This window comes from Anolis sagrei, chromosome Y (genome assembly GCF_037176765.1).
Source record: "Anolis sagrei isolate rAnoSag1 chromosome Y, rAnoSag1.mat, whole genome shotgun sequence".
NCBI classification, from domain to species: domain Eukaryota; kingdom Metazoa; phylum Chordata; class Lepidosauria; order Squamata; family Dactyloidae; genus Anolis; species Anolis sagrei.
This window is the reverse complement of record NC_090035.1, coordinates 73,338,704-73,358,512: the sequence shown is the minus strand read 5'-3', so window position 1 is coordinate 73,358,512 and position 19,809 is coordinate 73,338,704. Positions and strand designations below refer to the sequence as shown.

Below are 19,809 nucleotides of genomic sequence, written 5' to 3'. Positions count from 1 at the left end.
ACTCCCAAGTGGCCTACTGGTCAAAGGACATTTAATCAGCTACCAAGTTTGCAAAATTTGTAATTTTTTTAAATCTGTTTGTTTGTTTTGTCCTGTTAGAAATGTAATACAATGTTCTGGTTGCGGATGACACGATAAATAAATAAATAAATAAATATTGAAAACACACCTACATTTGACACCCCTATTTCAGATTTGATTGGAAATTGGTCTCTTAAGTGTTCATTTGAATAAGCTCATGCAAGCCACTACTGGTCTTTCAATGCCATGGATTAAGTCTGGTATGTATTTTATATGATTAGATTTCTAAATGAGATTTTGTGGTCCCTATTGTTCCCGTCCATTAATATAAAATGTTATGGTTTTCTGTATCCTATAGAATTGCATTTGCTTTGAAGCATCATCTCTCCAGGAGAACTTGGAAGTCTGCACTAGCTCCTACACTAATAAAATCACTTTGTGCCCATGAAAATGGTTTTATGGGCATATTTTTGAGGTTTCCTGGTCCTCTAAAAGGCATTTTGGGATACTTTGAAGCCACAACAACAACGAGGGTCTGAGGGACTCCAAACACAAACCCTTTATTAGTATTTTTTTTAGTATTGGGCAATCGTAGCCAGAGGTTGATGGTCCTCCAAGTTTAGTGTCTTGGCGGTGAGTCCATAGATGGCTATTCTTGATCTGCATGTTCTCCTGCAGTGAGGACATGGGTTTCCGGTCAAGGTTGGCTTGATGCACCTTTCTCTTAGCACGTTTCTCCCTTTCACCCTCCATTCGTGCCTCTTCGAATTCTGCAGCACTGCTGGTCACAGCTGACCTCCAGTTAGAACGCTTAAGGGCCAGGGTTTCCCAGTTCTCGGTGTCTATGCCAGTTTTTAAAACATACCCAGAGATCATTAAAAGCACTTTTTGACTGGAGGGCTACCAAAACAGTGTGTTTGTGGGGCACTTTCTGAAGGAAGTGCAGCTGCATCTTATATATAAAACATTCATGCTGCCTGCTGGAACACACTTCATTCAAAATACATTTCTTTAAAAGGAAACTAATCATCTTGGTAGGAGTTGTGGCTAATAATTTGTAGCTATTATAGAACATTTAAGGGCTAAATCTCCCATTTTTCAACCCTGGGCAAAGGGCTCTTTGGTACCCTGCTGTGAGATTTATGTGGATGTCTGGCTTGCAGTTGCCATGACAACCGGATGCTGTAACTTGGGCATCGCTGATCTTATAAAGCACCACTTAATGGCTCTATCACAGCCCCACAAATGAAGTTATTCTCGCTCCACTTTATGTGATGGGAGCCTGACAACGGAGTGGAGGCAACTGAACTACCAAATTAGACTTTTTAGTGCCATGTAGATGAAAGTATCAAAGAACTTGCTGCCCAGTGTCCAAAATTGTAAAAGAGAATAGAGGGAGAAATAAATGGAAAGAAAGAATGCATTTTCAGTAGGATCGCTTCTCTGAAATTGGGTTGTTATGAGTATTTCAGGTTGTATGGCCATGTTCCAGAAGCATTTCCTCCTGACATTTTTCCTGCATCTATGGCAGGCATCCTCAGAGGTTGTGAGGTCTGTTGGAAACTAGGAAAGTAAGATTTATATATCTGTGGAATGTCCAAGGTGGGAGAAAGAACTCTTGTCTGTTTGAGGTAGGTGTGAATGTTTCAATTGACCATCTTGATTAGCATTTAATTATTTAATGTATTGTCGAAGGCTTTCATGGCTGGAATCACTGGGTTGTTGTAGGTTTTTTCGGGCTATATGGCCATGTTCTAGAGGCATTCTCTCCTGACGTTTCGCCTGCATCTATGGCAAGCATCCTCAAAGGTAGTGAGGTCTGTTGGAACTAGAAAAAAGGGTTTATATATCTGTGGAATGACCAGGGTGGGACAAAGGACTCTTGTCTGCTGGAGCTAGGTGTGAATGTCTCAACTGACTACCTTGATTAGCATTTGATGGTCTGGCAGTGCCTGGGGCAATCTTTTGTTGAGAGGTGATTAGATGTCCCAGAATGTCTCTGTTGTTTTGCTGTTGTAATTTTAGAGTTTTTTAAAATACTGGTAGCCAGATTTTGTTGATTTTCATGGTTTCCTCCTTTCTGTTGAAATTGTCCACATGTTTGTGGATTTCAATGGCTTCTCTGTGTAGTCTGACATGGTGGTTGTGAGAGTGGTCCAGCATTTCGGTGATCTCAATATGCTGTGTCCAGGTTGGTTCATCAGGTGCTCTGCTATGGCTGACTTCTCTGGTTGAAGTAGTCTGCAGTGCCTTTCATGTTCCTTTATTCATGTTTGGGCAATGCTGCATTTGGTGGTTCCTATTTAGTCTTGTCCACAGCTGCATTGTATACGCAAGACTCCTGCAGAAGTGAGAGGATCCCTCTTGTCCTTTGCTGAACGTAGAATTTGTTGGATTTTCTTGGTGATTTAATGATTTCATTTAATGAAACTGCTAGACCATTCTGTGCTAATCAAGGTGGCCAATTGAAACATCCACACTTGCCTCAAGCAGACAAGTTTTTCTCCCACGCCGGACATTATTCCACAGATATACAAACCCCATTTTCCTAGTTTCCCACAGACCTCAACTTCTGGGGATGCCTGTCATAGATACAGGCCAAACGTCAGGAGAGAATGCTTCTGGAACATGGCCACACAGCCCGGAATACTCACAGCAACCCAGTGATTCTGGGCACAAAGACCTTCAACAATACATTATCTGAAATTGTTTCTTGCAAAGAGTCAAGTGTGTGCAATGAAAAGTGGTCAATACCATAAACAAATAGCTGTAAACACTAATATAGGAAATATGTGCTGATTCTTCTGCACATACAACAGTCCAAAATTTGCCTTTTTATAACTGTTTGATCTGAAAGTTGGCATGATGAGAACTGATAAAATTGGGAATAGAAATTTATAAATGTTTTGATAACAAACACTGGAAGGTGTTGACATGATTCCTAACATATGTCTGATTTGGTACAAATTGCCGAAAGGTTTTCTGATGTCAGGCTGCCAACTAGATTTGATACGACGGGTGTGTTTTCGATGTAGTTTGTTTGTTATTAAAAGCGAGAGATGCAAGACTTACCCAGCACTTGGCATTGAGAGAGTCTGATGTAAAAGGCACATGGATTTGACGTGTCACATCAAGGAGAATGGAGCGATGCGAAAGAAGCCATTTGATGCTTCAAAGCACAATAGGACACACAGAAGCATGGCATGTGTCAGATCAGCAATATAGTGTGCATTGACAACAGGTTAGCACATATCTAGAGTGGGCACCTGTGTGGCCCCAGGACCCTTTGGAAGACCAAAATGAGAGGAAGAACCCATACCTGAACGAACCATAAATCCAATTTTAGTTATAGAAAACGTTAAATTATATACCAACTTTTGTCCAGGTTTGCAATTTTTTCTGGCTCTTTATTCCTCCCTGTCCGTGAAACACTCCCTCCTTTCTTTCCTTCCTTTCCATCTTTCTCTTTATCTTCTGTTCCTTTTTTTCCTTCCCTTTCCCTTCTGTTTTCCCCCTCTCCCTTCCTTTCTCTCCTTCGTTCCTTTTCCCCACATTTCCTCACTTTATACCTTTTCCCTTTTTCCGATCCTTCCTTCTCTCCTTTTTCTATCTTCCCCCTTTCTTTCTGATTTCCTTCCTTCCCCTTCCTCTCTTTCCTTTCTTTTACTTCCCTCCCTTCCCTTCCCCTTCTTTTCTTTATTTCTTTCCTTCCTTCCTCCTCCTCCTTCAATTCCCTGGGGATGAATATATCTATCTACGCGTAATATTATGTTCACATACATCAAAAAAGGGGAATAGGGCAGCCATGATTGGGTAGACGGAAATAATAATAATACAAAATATAGCACACATGACCATCACAGGCAAGTTCGCAAAGGGGAAACATGTGGCTGGTGATGCTCCTGTGACTTCAATTTAACAAGGTTCTGGTCATTATGGGCCAGGAAAATGCAGGTTGAAGCAGAATGCTCCTCACCATTGACTGCTGCATCACCAGGATAAGAAAGCATGGAAACAGCCAGCTCGTTTTCCCATGGTTTCCCTTGCTGTTTGTTCTGCTGAATTGGGTTCTACAGGTTTTTCCAGGAAGTTCTAGTTCAGTTTTATAGTTCGCCTGCAATCAATGAGCACTCTGAACTCCATCAAAGATGGAATTGGGCCAAACTTGGCACACCAAGCCCCATGACCAGCAAAAAATACTGGAGGCCTTTGGGGGAGTTGTAGTTCACCTACATCCAGAGAACCCACATATTGATAGATCTGGACCAAACTTGCCACACATACCCAATATGCCAAAATTTGATTACTGGAGGGGTTTGGGGGAAACTGACCTTCCTTTCTGGGAGTCGTAGTTCACACACAACCAGAAAAACTGTGACCTCCACCGATGATGGACCAAGCTTGCCACACAGAACCCCCATTCAGAGTTTTTATGAGTGATGGTCACTTGTTGGCCTGATCGGTGTCTTGTGTCCAAATTTGGTGTCAATTCGTCCAGTGGTTTTTGAGTTACGTTAATCCCACAAACGAACATTACATTTTTATTTATATAGATAATATATATTATGTGTATTTATGTGGTTATGCGCATATGTTGTAATGTAATGTATTTATTTTATTTTTTGGCTTTTAAAGTCTCTTCCGCTGTGTTTTTCAAAGTTTTTATGAGTGATGGTCACTCATTTGCCTGATAGTTGTCTTATGTCCAAATTTGGTGTCAATTCGTCCAGTGATTTTTGAGTTATGTTAATTCCACAAACGAACATTACATTTTTATTTATATAGATATATATTATATAATATAAACATAACACAGTAGCTATGTGAGATATATATATATATATATATATATCAATCATATACTAGCTGTCCCCTGCCACGCGTTGCTGTGGCCCACATGGGGGTTCTGTGTGGGAGGTTTGCCCCAATTCTATCGTTGGTGGGGTTCAGAATGCTCTGTGATTGTAGGTGAACTATAAATCCCAGCAAACACAACTCCCAAATGTTAAGATTCTATTTTCCTCAAACACCACCAGTGTTCACGTTTGGGCATATTGAGTATTCATTTAGTTTGGTCCAGATCCATCATTTTTAAATGTGTCATGGTTTTACTGTCTAATGTTATTTGCTATTGTTTTAATGTTTATTGCTGTTTTATGAGTTATTTTGTTGTATTTGTGATGCTGTTGTTTTTGTTGTGTTGGGCCTCGGCCTCTTGTAAGCCGCACTGAGTCCTTCGGGAGATGTTAGTGGGGTACAAATAAAGATTTATTATTATTATTATTATTATTATTATTATTATTGTATTGTCGAAGGCTTTCATGGCCGGAATCATTGGGTTGTTGTAGGTTTTTCCAGGCTATATGGCCATGTTCTAGAGCAGGGGTCAGGAACCTTCGGCCCTCCAGGTGTGGTGGACTTCAACTCCCACAATTCCTTGAGGCTCGGCATTCGCCCCAAAGGCTTACCTTGGCCTCAAGGAATTGTGGGAGTTGAAGTCCACCACACATGGAGGGCCGAAGGTTCCCCATGTCTGTTCTAGAGCAATGATGGGCAACCTTTTGAGCTTGGTGTGTCAATACTTGCCAAAAAACCGAGCATAACTCGAGTGGGGTGTCACTTTGATAGAAAAAACCATAATTTCATGATATTTATAGTTTAATAACAAAAAAATTATTGTCATATATAACTGTATTTATTAAACCAAAAACTAATTATTTAACTTATCTGCTTTTTCTATAATGTCATATATCTCGGCATTATCTTTTTCTATAATGTCATATATCTCGCCCAAGGGCTGAGAAGAGTGGTATACAAATAAAGTAAATAAATAAATAAATAATAGAAAAATGCTGGTGTAGGAGCTGAGGATGAAATATCCTTCCTGGGATGTGGCCCCATCTTCTCTGTATGCAGCCGCATGCGGCTGTGTGTCATCAAAAATGGCTACGCGTGTCAGTGCTGACACACGTGTCATAGGTTCGCCATCATGGTTTTAGAGGCATTTTCTCCTGATGTTTCTCCTACATCAAAGAGAATTCTGAACCCTACCAGTGACAGAACTGGGCCAAACTTCCCACACAGAAACCCCATGACCAACAGAAAATACTGTGCTTTCTGATGGTCTTTGGTGACCCCTCTGACACCCCCTTGCAACCCCTCCAGGGGTCCCGACCCCCAGGTTGAGAAACACTGCTCTAAGGCATGTATTATCTAAGAATTCTATGAAGCATATATTATCTATTCTTTATAACATCTACTATAAACTCTAAAGCATAGTGATAAGGATGGCCTGTATGGACTGCAAGCCAGACCAGACACTTTTCTGGCAACTATCTATAAACTAGGTTCTTGTAGGTTTTTTCGGGCTATAGGGCCATGTTCTAGAGGCATTTCTCCTGACGTTTCGCCTGCATCTATGGCAAGCATCCTCAGAGGTAGTGAGGTCTGTTGGAAATAGGAAAATGGGTTTATATATGTGGAATGACTGGGGTGGGGCAAAGAGCTCTCTGCTGAAGCTAGGTGTGAATGTTTCAGCTGACCACCTTCATTAGCATTTGAAGGCTTGGCTGAGCCTGGGCCTTGTCTGTGTTTGCAAGTTCTTTGCGGATGGTGTGAATTCTCTCTCGTAAGAGGTTGCGTTCTAGGCGGTCATAGATCCGGTGAGCCTGTGGTGTTTTGAAAGTCCTTTTGGCTGCGAGAAATTGTGGGATGGTATCTGTGTCTCTGCAGTATAGAGGAAAGTCAGGGAGCACAGTAGATGTGCTTTCCTGGTCCTTAGTTTCTCCAATTTCCGTGTGTCTTGGAACAGTTTCTCCCCATAGAGATGTTCAATGTATTGTCGAAGGCTTTCATGGCTGGAATCACTAGGTTCTTGTAGGTTTTTTCAGGCTATAGGGCCATGTTCTATCTAGAGGAATTTCTCCTGACGTTTCAACTGCATCTATGGCAAGCATCCTCAGAGGTATCTATAAACTATGACCAAAAGGAATGGAGCCAAGAAGTCTTTCACCAGGCTCTGAGGCCAAATGGGCTGAACCAAAGAGCTCGGGCTATAGGGGGAGCCTAAGCTCCTACCCTAAAAGAATGGAACAGTCTAACTCCAGGGAAATAAACAGGCCGAGACTTCACACACAGATGGGAGGTGTTTTAAGTGAATCTTGCCTGAGGTGATTTGACATGTATGCCAAGGATAATGACCCCAAGGCTGGGTCCCAACTCCACACACAGAGATCTGTATCCAAAAGGCGTCTCTGAGGTGTTTCCACGCCTGCCTGTCCACGAGGGTGGACCTCCCCGCGGCCCGTTGCTCGAGGCGCTGAAGAGAGAGAGAGAGAGAGAGGCTCCCAAGATGGCGCCCCTCACCTCAGCCGACCCGCCCCTCCCCCACCCAAAAGAGACTCCGCTTCTGCCGCGTTGCATGATGGTTAAATAGCCTGGCCCGGGAGCCCGCCATTTTCTGTCGGGGTCTGGCGGGAAAAGCGGGAAGCCCACGAAACAGCCGCCGCGGGACGACCAACGGCCGCTACACAACCCCCAGGAAGACAGCCAGGTAACTGGAGGCGCCTCTGCCTCGCGTTTCGCCTCAGGTTAGTCTCCATTCGGGGAGGGGAAGAAAGTGAGGTCGCCTGAGGAAATTGCATCGCCCCCCCAACTCCCTTCACAGCTAGTCCCGCCTTCCGTCTGCATCCACTCTCTCATTGGCTGTTCACTGTTGCCTTGCTGATAGGTCAGAATCCTTAGCCGTATCTCGGATGAGGATTGGTTCATTGCTCCTGTCAATCAGAACATTTCTCTCTCTCTCTCTCTCTCTCCCCGCTCTTTCGCTCGGCTGGGCTATAAACCAATTGGCCCGCCAATTGGGGAAAAGTGGGCGGAGTCTATCACTGTTTCAATACGCATGCGTGGTTCTATCTCCCCCAATCAGAGAGCGTCGTTCCCGCAAAGCCTCCCGGGAATTGTAGTTTTAAGCTGTATTTCACTAATAGCAGCCCCAGGTGTTGCTCAGGTTGTTTCTGCTCCCAGAGATCATTGCAATGTTAAAAGAGGAAGCTTTGGGGCAGTCCTGTTTGGCCACTGTTTGTGTCTTCCATGTCTTAGCCACGCCCCCAGCCCAACCCTATTGGATGCTATAAATAGATGTGGCATCAGTAAGGGATGGGAAAAGGGGGGGGCTCATGTTGCCATGGCAACATGCTTTTCTGCTTAGCCCCATAAGGAGAGCTTTGGGGATTGGCAGGACCCACTGAAACATGGGAAGAAATCAACATCAAATGGTAATAGAAGTTTTCTCTCATATATATATATCTATATACATAAAAATGTCATGTTAGTTCGTGCTACCATCAGAACTCAAAAACCACTGGGGGAATTGACACCAAATTTGGACACAAGACACCTAACAGTCCAACGAGTGTCCATAAACACACACAAAACCCCAGCAGAACAGACTTAAAAACCCCCAAAATACACCATACATATACACTCATACATTTGCACACATTCATACACACATGCGTATATGTGTGTGTATATATATATATATATATATATATGCACAAGCACACAAATATACACATATACATATGCACACATTCATATACACACACGTGTATATATATATATATATATATATATATATTATTTAAACTTATATGCCGCCACTCCCCTGGGGCTCGGAGCGGCTTACAAGAATAGCTAAAATCTAACAAAGTTTAAAAGCAATTTAAAGCAATTTAAAAACAACAGTATCAAACATTAAAAGCCTGTCGAAGCAGGTATGTCTTACATGCCCTGCGGAAAGCTGGTAAGTCCCGCAGGGCACGAACTTCAGGTGGCAGAGCATTCCAGACTGATGCAGTATAGTACACAAGTATATATACATACCTATATACACTGCATGCACACACAAACACACACACACATATATATGCACAAACACACAAATATACACATATACATATATACACACTAATATGCATATAGACAAGCACACACATATACACAATATGCATGTACACATATAAATACACAAATACACAAGTATATATACATACCTATATACACTCCCACACACACACATATATATATCTGCGCAAATACACATATGTACACAAATGTATACACACACAAAACACATATGCACAGACTGGGCCACAGCAATGCATGGCAGGGGAAGGCTAGTGTGTGTGTGTGTGTGTGTGTGTGTGTGTGTGTGTACACAAACACACACACATATATATGTCCATTCTATTTGTTTGCTTACTGCTATTTATGTAATACTAGTTGTCCCCTGCCACGCGTTGCTGTGGCCCACATAGGAGTTCTGTGTGGGAGATTTGTTCCAATTCTATCATTGGTGGGGTTCAGAATGCTCTGTGATTGTAGGTGAACTATAAATCCCAGCAACTACAACTCCCAAATGTCAAGATTCTATTTTCCCCAAACTCCACCAGCGTTCACATTTGGGCATATTGAGTATTCATGTAGAGTTTGGTCCAGATCCATCATTGTTTGAGTCCACAGTGATCTCTGGATGTAGGTGAACTACAACTCCAAAACCAAAGGACACTGCCATCAAACCCTTCCAGTGTTTTCTGTTGATCATGGGAGTTCTGTGTGGAAAGTTTGGCCCAATTCTATCATTAGAGGGGTTCAGAATGCTCTTTGATTGTAGGTGAACTATAAATCCCAGAAACTACAATTCCCAAATGACAAAATCAATTTTTTTGAGTGAAGGACATACATTGGGTTGTTAGGTGTCTTGTGTCCAAATTTGGTGCCAATTGCCCCAGTGGTTTTTGAGTTCTGTGAATACCCCAAACGAACATTACATTTTTATTTATATAGAAGAGACAAACATTTCAAAATAATATGCACCAGTGGGAGCATATGATGCGCAAAATACATGCACAATGCAGCGCAAACTGTGAGCTGCCTTAAATATCTCAAATCTTAGACATCAATTCATTCCTTAAAGGCTCAGGATCCTGTAAAATCTTGGAAGCTAAGTTGGGTCAGCCTTGGTTGGTACTTGGAAGGGAGGTCGCCAATGGATACTCAGTGCTGTTGACAATATTTCAGAGGAAGGAACTTGCAAAGTCAGCTCTCGAGTCTTTTCTTGACCTAAAAAAAACCCCTGTTCAGTTAATGAGGTCACTGTAATTCAGGTGACGCACACCTTCCAAAACGCATCCAGAAACATGACTAAAGACAGACGTCTTGAAGGAATCTTTTAAAATATTTACAATTGTATTTTGACAAATTGGACCCAGTGAGCCACATTCCTTAAAAGGGCTTTTTCCCTGTTTGCAAAGGGATGAAAACATCCGCAGTGATCATATGGAGAACCAGCCATGACAGCAGAGCTTCATAAGTGGCATGTGATAAACGGATCACACAGTAATAAAATTCAGTTAGTTTTGACCTAGAGACTATTAATTAAACTCAAAGAGCAAACTGGCCAGGCAGAGATAATGCTAAGATTCAGAGTGAAATCAACAGTCGACTTTAATGCATGCACACACACACACACACACATATATATATATACACACACACACACGGGACCCCTCACAGCACAGTTGGTTAAACTGCTGAGCTGCTGATCTTGCTGACGAAAAGGTTGGCGGTTTGAACCCAGGGAGCAGGGTGAGCTCCTGTTGTTAGCTCCAGCTTCTGCCAACCTAGCGGTTCGAAAACATGCAAATGTGAGTAGATCAATAGATACCGCTCTGGCGGGAAGGTAACTGCACTCCATGCAGTCATGCTGGCCACATGACCTCGGAGGTGTCTGTGGACAATGCCGGCTCTTAGAAATGGAGATGAGCACCAACCCCCAGAGTCGGACACGACTAGACTTAATGTCAGGGGAAACCTTTAGAGTTACTGTATATGCTTGAGTATAAGCCTAGTTTTTCATCCCTTTTTGTAGACTGAAAAAGTCCGCCTCAGCTTATACTCGAGTAAAGGTTATTTATTATTTTACTCTGTTATTGTTATTGTTATTATTTTACATTTATTATTTTACTCTGTTTATAATAATTATTACATTTATCATTTTACTCTTATTTTACATTTATTATTTTACTTTATTATTGTTATTATTACATTTATTATTTTACTCTTATTATTACTGTTATTACGTTTCCCTTATTTTACTCTATTATTATTATTATTATTATTATTATTATTATTTACATTTATGATTTTCCTCTCTATTATTTTTATTATGAGTCACCTTCAGGCTGTTATGGGCGGGATACAAATGTTGTAAATAAATAATATAAATAATTGGAAGGATGCTTAAGCACATTTACATCGAAGAAGCTTAGAATAATGGTTTAATCAGAGTTGGACAGTCTTATCTTAAATTTCAGTTTTATGTAAATATTTAATTAACCTCCTGATGTCTCAATTAATGTAATTTTATTGGTATCTATTTTTATTTTGAAATTTACCTGTAGCTGCTCCATTTCCCACCCTCGGCTTATACTCGAGTCAATCAGTTTTCCCAGTTTTTTGTGGTAAAATTGGGTGCCTCGGCTTATATTCGAGTCGGCTTATACTCGAGTATATACAGTATTTCTGATACAAAGAAAATTAGTATAGATTTCAAAGTGGGCTGCTTCACTCACTGTAAATAATCTCAGTAGATGTAGGTCCATGTAAATAAACAGGAGTAATTTTACAAAGTAAACAATTCCTTTGTAAGTTTAGAAAGTGGGTATCGGAGGGTATGGTGAGGCACTAGAGAGGTAGTGGGAATTGGACAGATTATGACCTCAAATCCCCTACATTAATTCATTATGGAGGTTTTCCTGTCAATTACTGGAGATCCTAGAAAGGGGGTCACTTGTCCCTCTAGGCTGAATTTTGCCTGGCCTACTCTAGAGTTTTTAAGAGTCAAACGCTTTCGTCGAGCTATTAACAGCCTTCAATTTCCCTATAAATGTTAATCTAATGCACTTTTTTTTCCATTGGCAGGTTTCCTACCTTCTAAGGACCGTCCAGAATGGCCCGTACCAAGCAGACCGCCCGTAAATCCACTGGAGGGAAAGCCCCTCGAAAGCAGCTGGCCACTAAAGCTGCTCGGAAAAGTGCACCGTCCACCGGGGGAGTGAAGAAACCCCATCGCTACAGGTACGTGGAACGCTCACTTAGGGGCAGCTTGTCTTCAGTGTTATGAAGTGGAAAGAGTCCTTTGTGGTGCTGTAGGTTTGGGAAAGCATACTTTAAGCAGCCTTAGCTTCTAAAGGAGCATTGCAGGGAAATGCAAAAGTGGGTTGAAAGGTTTTTTTCCTTCGTTGGATAGAAATGCGAGCTATGTTTGTGTCATTCCCTTTAGGCCTGGCACCGTGGCGCTGCGAGAGATTCGGCGGTACCAGAAATCCACAGAGTTGCTGATCCGCAAGTTGCCATTCCAGCGCCTGGTCCGCGAAATCGCTCAGGACTTCAAGACAGACCTGCGGTTCCAGAGCGCCGCCATTGGAGCCCTGCAGGTTTGTGTCTTTTTCCCTTCTCATTCTGCCAACCTAGCAGTTTGAAAACATGCAAATGTGAGTAGATCAATAGGTATCGCTTCGGCAGGAAGGTAACTACAAGAAAGGATATTCCATCTGAACATGAGGAAGAACTTCCTGACTGTGAGAGCCGTTCAGCAGTGGAACTCTCTGCCCCGGAGTATTGTGGAGGCTCCTTCTTTGGATGCTTTTAAACAGAGGCTTGATGGCCATCTGTCAGGGGTGATTTGAATGCAATATTCCTGCTTCTTGGCAGGGGGTTGGACTGGATGGCCCATGAGGTCTCTCCCAACTCTTTGACTCTATGATTCTATGTAACGGTGCTCCATGCAGTCTTGGAGGCGTCTGCGGACAACACTCGCTCTTCGATGTATTGTCGAAGGCTTTCATGGCTTGAATCACTGGGTTGTTGTAGGTTTTTCAGGCTGTATGGCCATGTTTTAGAAGCATTCTCTCCTAACGTTTCACCTGCATTGTGGCAAGCATCCTCAGAGGCTGTGAGGTTTTCTTCACAACATCTGAGAATGCTTGCTACAGATGTAGGTTTGGTCCAGAGCCATCTTTGTTTGAGTCCACAGTGCTCTCTGGATGAAGGTGAACTACAACTCCAAAACTCAAGGGCAATTGCCCACCAAACACTTTCAATATTTTCTGTTGGGAGTTCTGTGTGCCAAGTTTGGTGCAATTCTATCATTGGTGGAGTTCAGAATACTCTTTGATTGTAGGTTAACTATAAATCCCAGCAACTACAACTCCCAAATGACCAAATCAACCCCCTACAGCCCTACCAGTATTCAAATTAGGGCATATTTGGTATTTGTGCCAAATTTGGTCCAGTGACTGAAAATACATTCTGCATATCAGATATTTCCATTAAGATTCATAACAGTAGCAAAATTGCAGTTATGAAGAAGCAACGAAAATAATGTTATGGTTGGGAGTCATCACAACATGAGGAACTGTATTAAGGGGTTGCGGCATTAGGAAGGTTGAGAACCAGTGGTTTAAACTATCTTGCCTCAGAGAAAGGAGGAAGATTCCCCCTCCCTCTATCCCAGTGGTTCTCAACCTGGGGTCCCCAGATGTTTTTGGCCTACAACTCCCAGAAATCTCAGCCAGTTTACCATCAGTTAGGATTTCTGGGAGTTGAAGGCCATAAACATCTGGGGACCCCAGGTTGAGAACCACTGCATCCCTTCCTTCTTTCTCTGAAGGCAGGGCAGTTTACAAAAACTGAAATGGAGCTCTTTGTAGGAAGAAACCTCAATTTCAGTTTTTTTTTAAACTGCCTTGCCATGGATGGAAGGATGGAAGGAAGGAAGGATCAGCCCCTAATGGCTCTGCAAATATTATTTGAGGAACACAACAATAACAATCCCTCCCCAAAAAATCAGGGTGCGACTATTATGCGATGAAATACGGGCCTTTTCTGCCTGTTTGCCCTCCCTCTCTGCATCGGTGTTTGTTCTGGAGAGGCCCTGCTCTCGCTCCCGCCTCCCTCGCAGGCGCGACTGGTGGGGACGAGAGAGAGGGCCTTCTCGGTGGTGGCCCCCCAACTCTGGAACTCACTTCCCAAGGATATCAGGCATGCCTCAACATTGGCAGTCTTTAGAAGGAGCCTGAAAACGTGGCTGTTACGGTGTGCCTAGCAATATGTCCTCAGAATGCACTTTAACTATTGGATTGGGTTGGACTGCGCTCCCCTCACTTCCTTTAAAACTCTTCTACCAGATATATCCTACCTTGTTCATGCCCAGCATTTATTTTTTAATTTTTTATTTTAAACTATTACATTTGGCCCGGCCATAGGTTTTTAAATCCTTGTGTGTTATTGTTTATTGTCTATATGTGATTTATATTAATTGTATTGTATTGTTTTTGTTTATTGCTTTCCTGTTTTATTGATGTGTTGTTGGGCTTGGCCTCATGTAAGCCACTCTGAGTCCCTTGGGGAGATAGTGGCGGGGTATAAATAAAGATGATGATGATTATTATTATTATTATTCTTCCCTCCAAAGTGGGCTCTTCTTGACCGTGTTTCTCTCTTTCTTCACTTTGACAGGAAGCCAGCGAGGCGTACCTCGTGGGTCTGTTTGAGGACACCAACTTGTGTGCCATCCACGCCAAGCGGGTCACCATCATGCCAAAAGACATACAGCTGGCCCGCCGCATCCGTGGAGAGCGGGCCTAAGTCCTCCCCCCCCCCCCCCCGTCTCTTTAACATTTACGGCCCCTCCCTGGGCAAACCCCCACCTTGCTTGTGCAGTGTACTTAGAATACACTCCAGATTTTTCTTTTTTATTATTATTATATTATTATTATATTATTATTATTTCTCCTAACTCCTGTTTGTAGTGGCTAGGACATGTGAGGAAATGTTAGATTATTATCTATCTATTGTAGTTACCTCTCCAAAATCAGGAGACTTGATTCCTGTTCATCATGTACAAGCAAAAACAAACGAGAAAAAAAACCCCTTTGAAATCTGCAAGACTTCTGGATGTTGTTTTTTGTAAAACTTTTTTTTTCAGAATTGCAAAAAAACAAAACAAAACAAAAACATACCCGACAGGGGACATTTTTTGAAATATCTGGTTTTGTACTCACAACGTAGATGTAGGCATTTCAACAATAAGAGCTTTGGGTCTTCAGTTTGTAAAATATCTGCAAAGAACACTATACTTCTTATTTTCCCTTTCGTTCGCTGGGTCTTTTATTTGCCTTTGTATTTAGGCTAGAAGTGCTTTCTAAATCCTTTTTTCCCTGTTTTCCATTTGTCTTGTGTCTGTGATTCTGATCTTTGTACCAATAGGGACTCACCTTGAAGCAGTAAGAAAAAAATAATAAATGTTGAATGACAACACCACGGATTCCTTAATTTTTTGCTTTATGGTCACTTGAAAAAGGCATTCCTGTGTTTCATAGGAAGCAAGACTTTAGAGACTTTCTGTGGGCCCTTCCACACAGCTCTATATCCCAGAATATCAAGGCAAGAAATCTCACATCTGAGTGTGGACTCAGGTATTCCAGTTCAAATTGTGGAATTTTCTGCCTTGATATTCCAGTATATAGGGCTATATCCTGGGCCCTTCCAGACAGACCTTCTATCCCAGGATCTGATCCCAGGTTTTCTGTTTATCCCAGATTATCTGGCAGTGCGGACTCATACGAGGGTTGAATAAAAACTAATGCCTCCACCTTCGTAACTCCTCAACAGATGGCAGTACTGGTATGTGGCAGGTCCTGGCTTGTTCAGTAGACTCTCCTCTACAGTTCCATTTTGGCGGGAAGCCTTAGCATTGAACTGTTGTGTTGTTAAAGTGCAAAGTATAGAACCCTGTGCAGACAGTCAATGAGACTTAAGCAACGTGCACTCATTGAATTCTTGACAGCAGAAGGTAGCCAAGCAAAGCAACAATGTGACCCACACATTCTTGTGAAATGCTGATTATTCTTGAAATTTCTCTCTGAGTGATACGATAATCATCTTGAATCAATCTGTCAACCTTTTGCTTGTGAAACTTGGTTGGTTGCTGTCACAGGACGTCCAACTCTTTGTTTGTCACGAATGTCAGATGTTCCCACCTCAACATTTTAAACTTACTTGCCCAACGACGCACAGTACTCACATCAACACCATCGTCATAAACAGCTTGCATTCTTTGATGAATCTCCTTTGGGGTGACACCTTCTGCTGTCAAGAATTCAATGACTACACATTGCTTAAGTCGGATTGACAGACAGTCTGTGCAGGGTTCCATACTTCACACTTTAACAAGGCAGGCGTTCAATGCTAAGGCTTCCTGCCAAAATGGAACTATAGAGGAGAGTCTACTGAACAAGCCAGTACCTGCCGCATAACAGTACTGCCATCTGTTGAGCTACGAAGGTGGAGGCATTACTTTTCATTCAACCCTCGTATTATCCAGTTTAAACCAGAAAACCTGGGATCAGATCCTGGGATGTTGGGTCTGTCTGGAAGGGCCCTATGAAGCCGCTATCTTGACCCAGTCATGGATGCTGATACGTGTTGCCACTGTAATATAAGTTGGAGATGGTGCACAACAGGATCCAGCAGAATTGACCTCCCCAAATGAACCCTATCCGAACTACCACACAGTTGGCAATTAATTCAGTTCCCATTTCCATTTATTTATTTATTTATTTATTTATTTATATTTCTACCCCGTTCTTCTCACCCCAAAAGGGACTCAGAGTGGCTTAAAGTTTGGCCACTTCTGTGCCACTGCATGGCTACCAGCCTCCTCCCAGTAGACTCAAATCAAGGAAAGCTTCATAAGAACCACCACTCCTCTTAACGTTCCCTCTTGTTGTGCAGCAGCAGATTTTAGCCAAGTCCCATGCAAAAACACACAGACGAGGAAAATGAACATAAAAATCTTTACTCTTCAGCAGAGGCAAAACAAACCTGCAGTGTTGCATACAAAATCAAACAGTGCAACAAACTTACACAGTCCTTGTAAGTAACAGAATAAGGCTTTTTCATCTTTAGTCAAATGAGTGAGCAAAACATAAACCTTGAGTAAATAGAGTAGAAATATAATAAATTTGACTGTGGATCATAATAAATTGTGGCAAGTTCTTGGTGGGATGGGCATCCCAAGCCCCCTTGTCTCTCTCCTGAGGAATCTGTACAAGGACCAAGGAGCAACAGTCAGAACTGACCACGGAACAACAGACTGGTTCAAGATTGGGAAAGGCGTACGGCAAGGCTGCATCCTCTCACCCAACCTTTTTAACTTGTATGCAGAACACATCATGCGAGGATGTGCGGGGCTTGAGGAATGCAAAGCTGGGGTGAAAATTGCTGGAAGAAACATTAACAACTTCAGATATGCAGATGACACCACTCTGATGGCCGAAAGCGAGGAGGAGCTGAGGAACCTTCTAATCAAGGTGAAAGAAGAAAGGGCAAAAGCTGGGTTGCAGCTAAAAAAACCAAGATTATGGTAACAAGAATGATTGACAACTGGAAAATAGAGGGAGAAAATGTGGAGGCCGTGACAGACCTTGTATTTCTAGGTGCAAAGATTACTGCAGATGCAGACTGTGGCCAGGAAATCAGGAGACGCTTCCTTCTTGGGAGGAGAGCAATGTCCAGTCTCAATAAAATAGTAAAGAGTAGAGACATCAGACTGGCAACAAAGATCCGCATAGTCAAAGCCATGGTATTCCCTTTAGTCACCTACGGATGTGAGAGCTGGACCTTAGGGAAGGCTGAGCGAAGGAAGATCGATGCTTTTGAACTGTGATGTTGGAGGAAAGTGCTGAGAGTGCCTTGGACAGCGAGAAGATCCAACCAGTCCATCCTCCAGGAAATAAAGCCCAGCTGCTCATTGGAGGGAAGGATACTAGAGACCAAGTTGAAGTACTTTGGCCACATCATGAGGAGACAGCAAAGCCTAGAGAAGACAATGATGCTGGGGAAAGTGGAAGGCAAAAGGAAGAGGGGCCGACCAAGGGCAAGATGGATGGATGGCATCCTTGAAGTGACTGGACTGACCTTGAAGGAGCTGGGGGTGGTGACGGCCGACAGGGAGCTCTGGCGTGGGCTGGTCCATGAGGTCACGAAGAGTCGGAGACGACTGAACGAATGAACAACAACAACAAATAGCTATTCCACCATAGCAAAGAGTTTTGCTGCCAAAGCGTTGCTAATTCAGCATCTCTAAACTGTATTCTAAAATCCATACAGTTACACCCCACCGGGTGTCGCCCAAACATGCTGGCTGAGGAAGAAGACTCAGGTTTTCAAAAGCTACTTTTTTTGCATTCTGGATTTTGTGGTGGAGAGTGCCACCTTGTGGTGATTATTTTTTTTAAGTGATGATTGACAGCCTTTTTAGGCGTCACAAAGGTGGAAAAAAAACTACTGTCGTCTCAAAGATAGATTCCATAACATCTATCTTTGGGTCAAAAACAACATATTGAATTATGCCTAGAAAGACTATGCAGTTATATTTTCTCACCCACAAGAATTTGAGAGGTTGTAGATGGCTTTCATGGCCGGAATCACCTGGTTGGTGTGAGTTTTCTGGGCTGTATAGCCATGTTCCAGAAGCATTCTCTCCTGACGTTTCACCTAAATCTATGATAGCCATCCTCGGGGGTTGTGAGGTCTCTTGGAAACTAGGCAAGTGAGATTTATATATCTGTGGAATGTCCAGGGTGGGAGAAAGAACTCTTGTCTGCTTGAGGCATGTGTGACTGTTGCAATTGGCCATCTTGATTAGCATTGAATGGCCTTGCAGCTTCAAAGCCTGGCTGCTTCCTGCTTGGGGGATCCTTTGTTGGGAGGTGTTAGCTGGCTCTGATTGTTGCTTGTCTGGAATTCCCCTGTTTTTTTTTTAGTGTTGCTCTATATTTACTGTCCTGATTTTAGAGTTTTTTTAAAAAATATTGGTAGCCAGATTTTGTTCATTTTCATGGTTTCCTCCTTTCTGTTGAAATTGTCCACATGCTTGTGGTTTTCAATGGCTTCTCTGTGTAGTCTGACATGGTGGTTGTGAGAGGGATCCAGCATTTCTGTTTTCTCAAATTATATGCTTGATTAGCATTAAATGGCCTTGCAGCTTGAAAGCTTGGCTGCTTCCTGCCTTGGGGATCCTTTGTTGGGAGGTGTTAGCTGGCTCTGATTGATTCCTGTTTGGAATTCCCCTGTTTTCTGAGTGTTGCTCTTTATTTACTGTCCTGGATACAGAATATTACTCGGGGCGGCTTATATGAGGCGAAGCCCAACAACACATCACTAAACAACAAAGCAGCAAGCAAATAAAACAGTACAATTAATATAACTCACATTATAAGCAATAACACACAAAATTTAAAACCTTATGGCTGGGCCAGATGTAATACATTAAAAAAATTAAAATAAACACTGGGCATGAACAGAGGTAAGATGTATCTAAACAGGAGAGTTTAAAAAGATAATGTAGGGAGATCAACCCAACAGGTAGTTAAAGTGCTTCTGAAGACATTTTGCAGGGATTTGATCAAAGCAGGGCGTTATTTCCTTCATTCAGGGAAGGCACACTGGAACAGCCATGTTTTGAGGCTCCTCCTAAAGACCGCCAATGTGGGGGCTTGCCTAATATCCTTGGGGAGTGAGCTCCAGAGTTGGGGGGCCACCACAGAGAGGGCCCTCTCCCTCGTTCCCACCAATTGCGCCTGCGAAGGGGGCAGGAGCGAGAGAAGGGCCTCTCCAGATGATTGAAAAGATTGTGTGGGTTCGTAAACAGAAATGCGG

General features: G+C 42.6%; 1 protein-coding gene across 2 annotated transcripts; it reads left to right on the top strand.

The window, feature by feature from the left end:
* The first annotated feature begins 7,441 nt into the window (after positions 1-7,441).
* Positions 7,442-15,405, top strand: LOC132780207 (histone H3.3A). 2 transcript variants are annotated; one of them, XM_060783787.2, is made up of 4 exons: positions 7,442-7,610; positions 12,007-12,162; positions 12,368-12,521; positions 14,605-15,405. In XM_060783787.2, the coding sequence occupies exons 2-4, from the start codon at positions 12,035-12,037 to the stop codon at positions 14,731-14,733; spliced, it is 411 nt and encodes a 136-aa protein (XP_060639770.1). In that variant the 5' UTR covers positions 7,442-7,610; positions 12,007-12,034; the 3' UTR covers positions 14,734-15,405. The 2 variants fall into 2 exon arrangements, with proteins under 2 accessions (XP_060639770.1, XP_060639769.1); XM_060783786.2 differs by having other exon boundaries at positions 7,444-7,573.
* Positions 15,406-19,809: the final 4,404 nt, after the last annotated feature.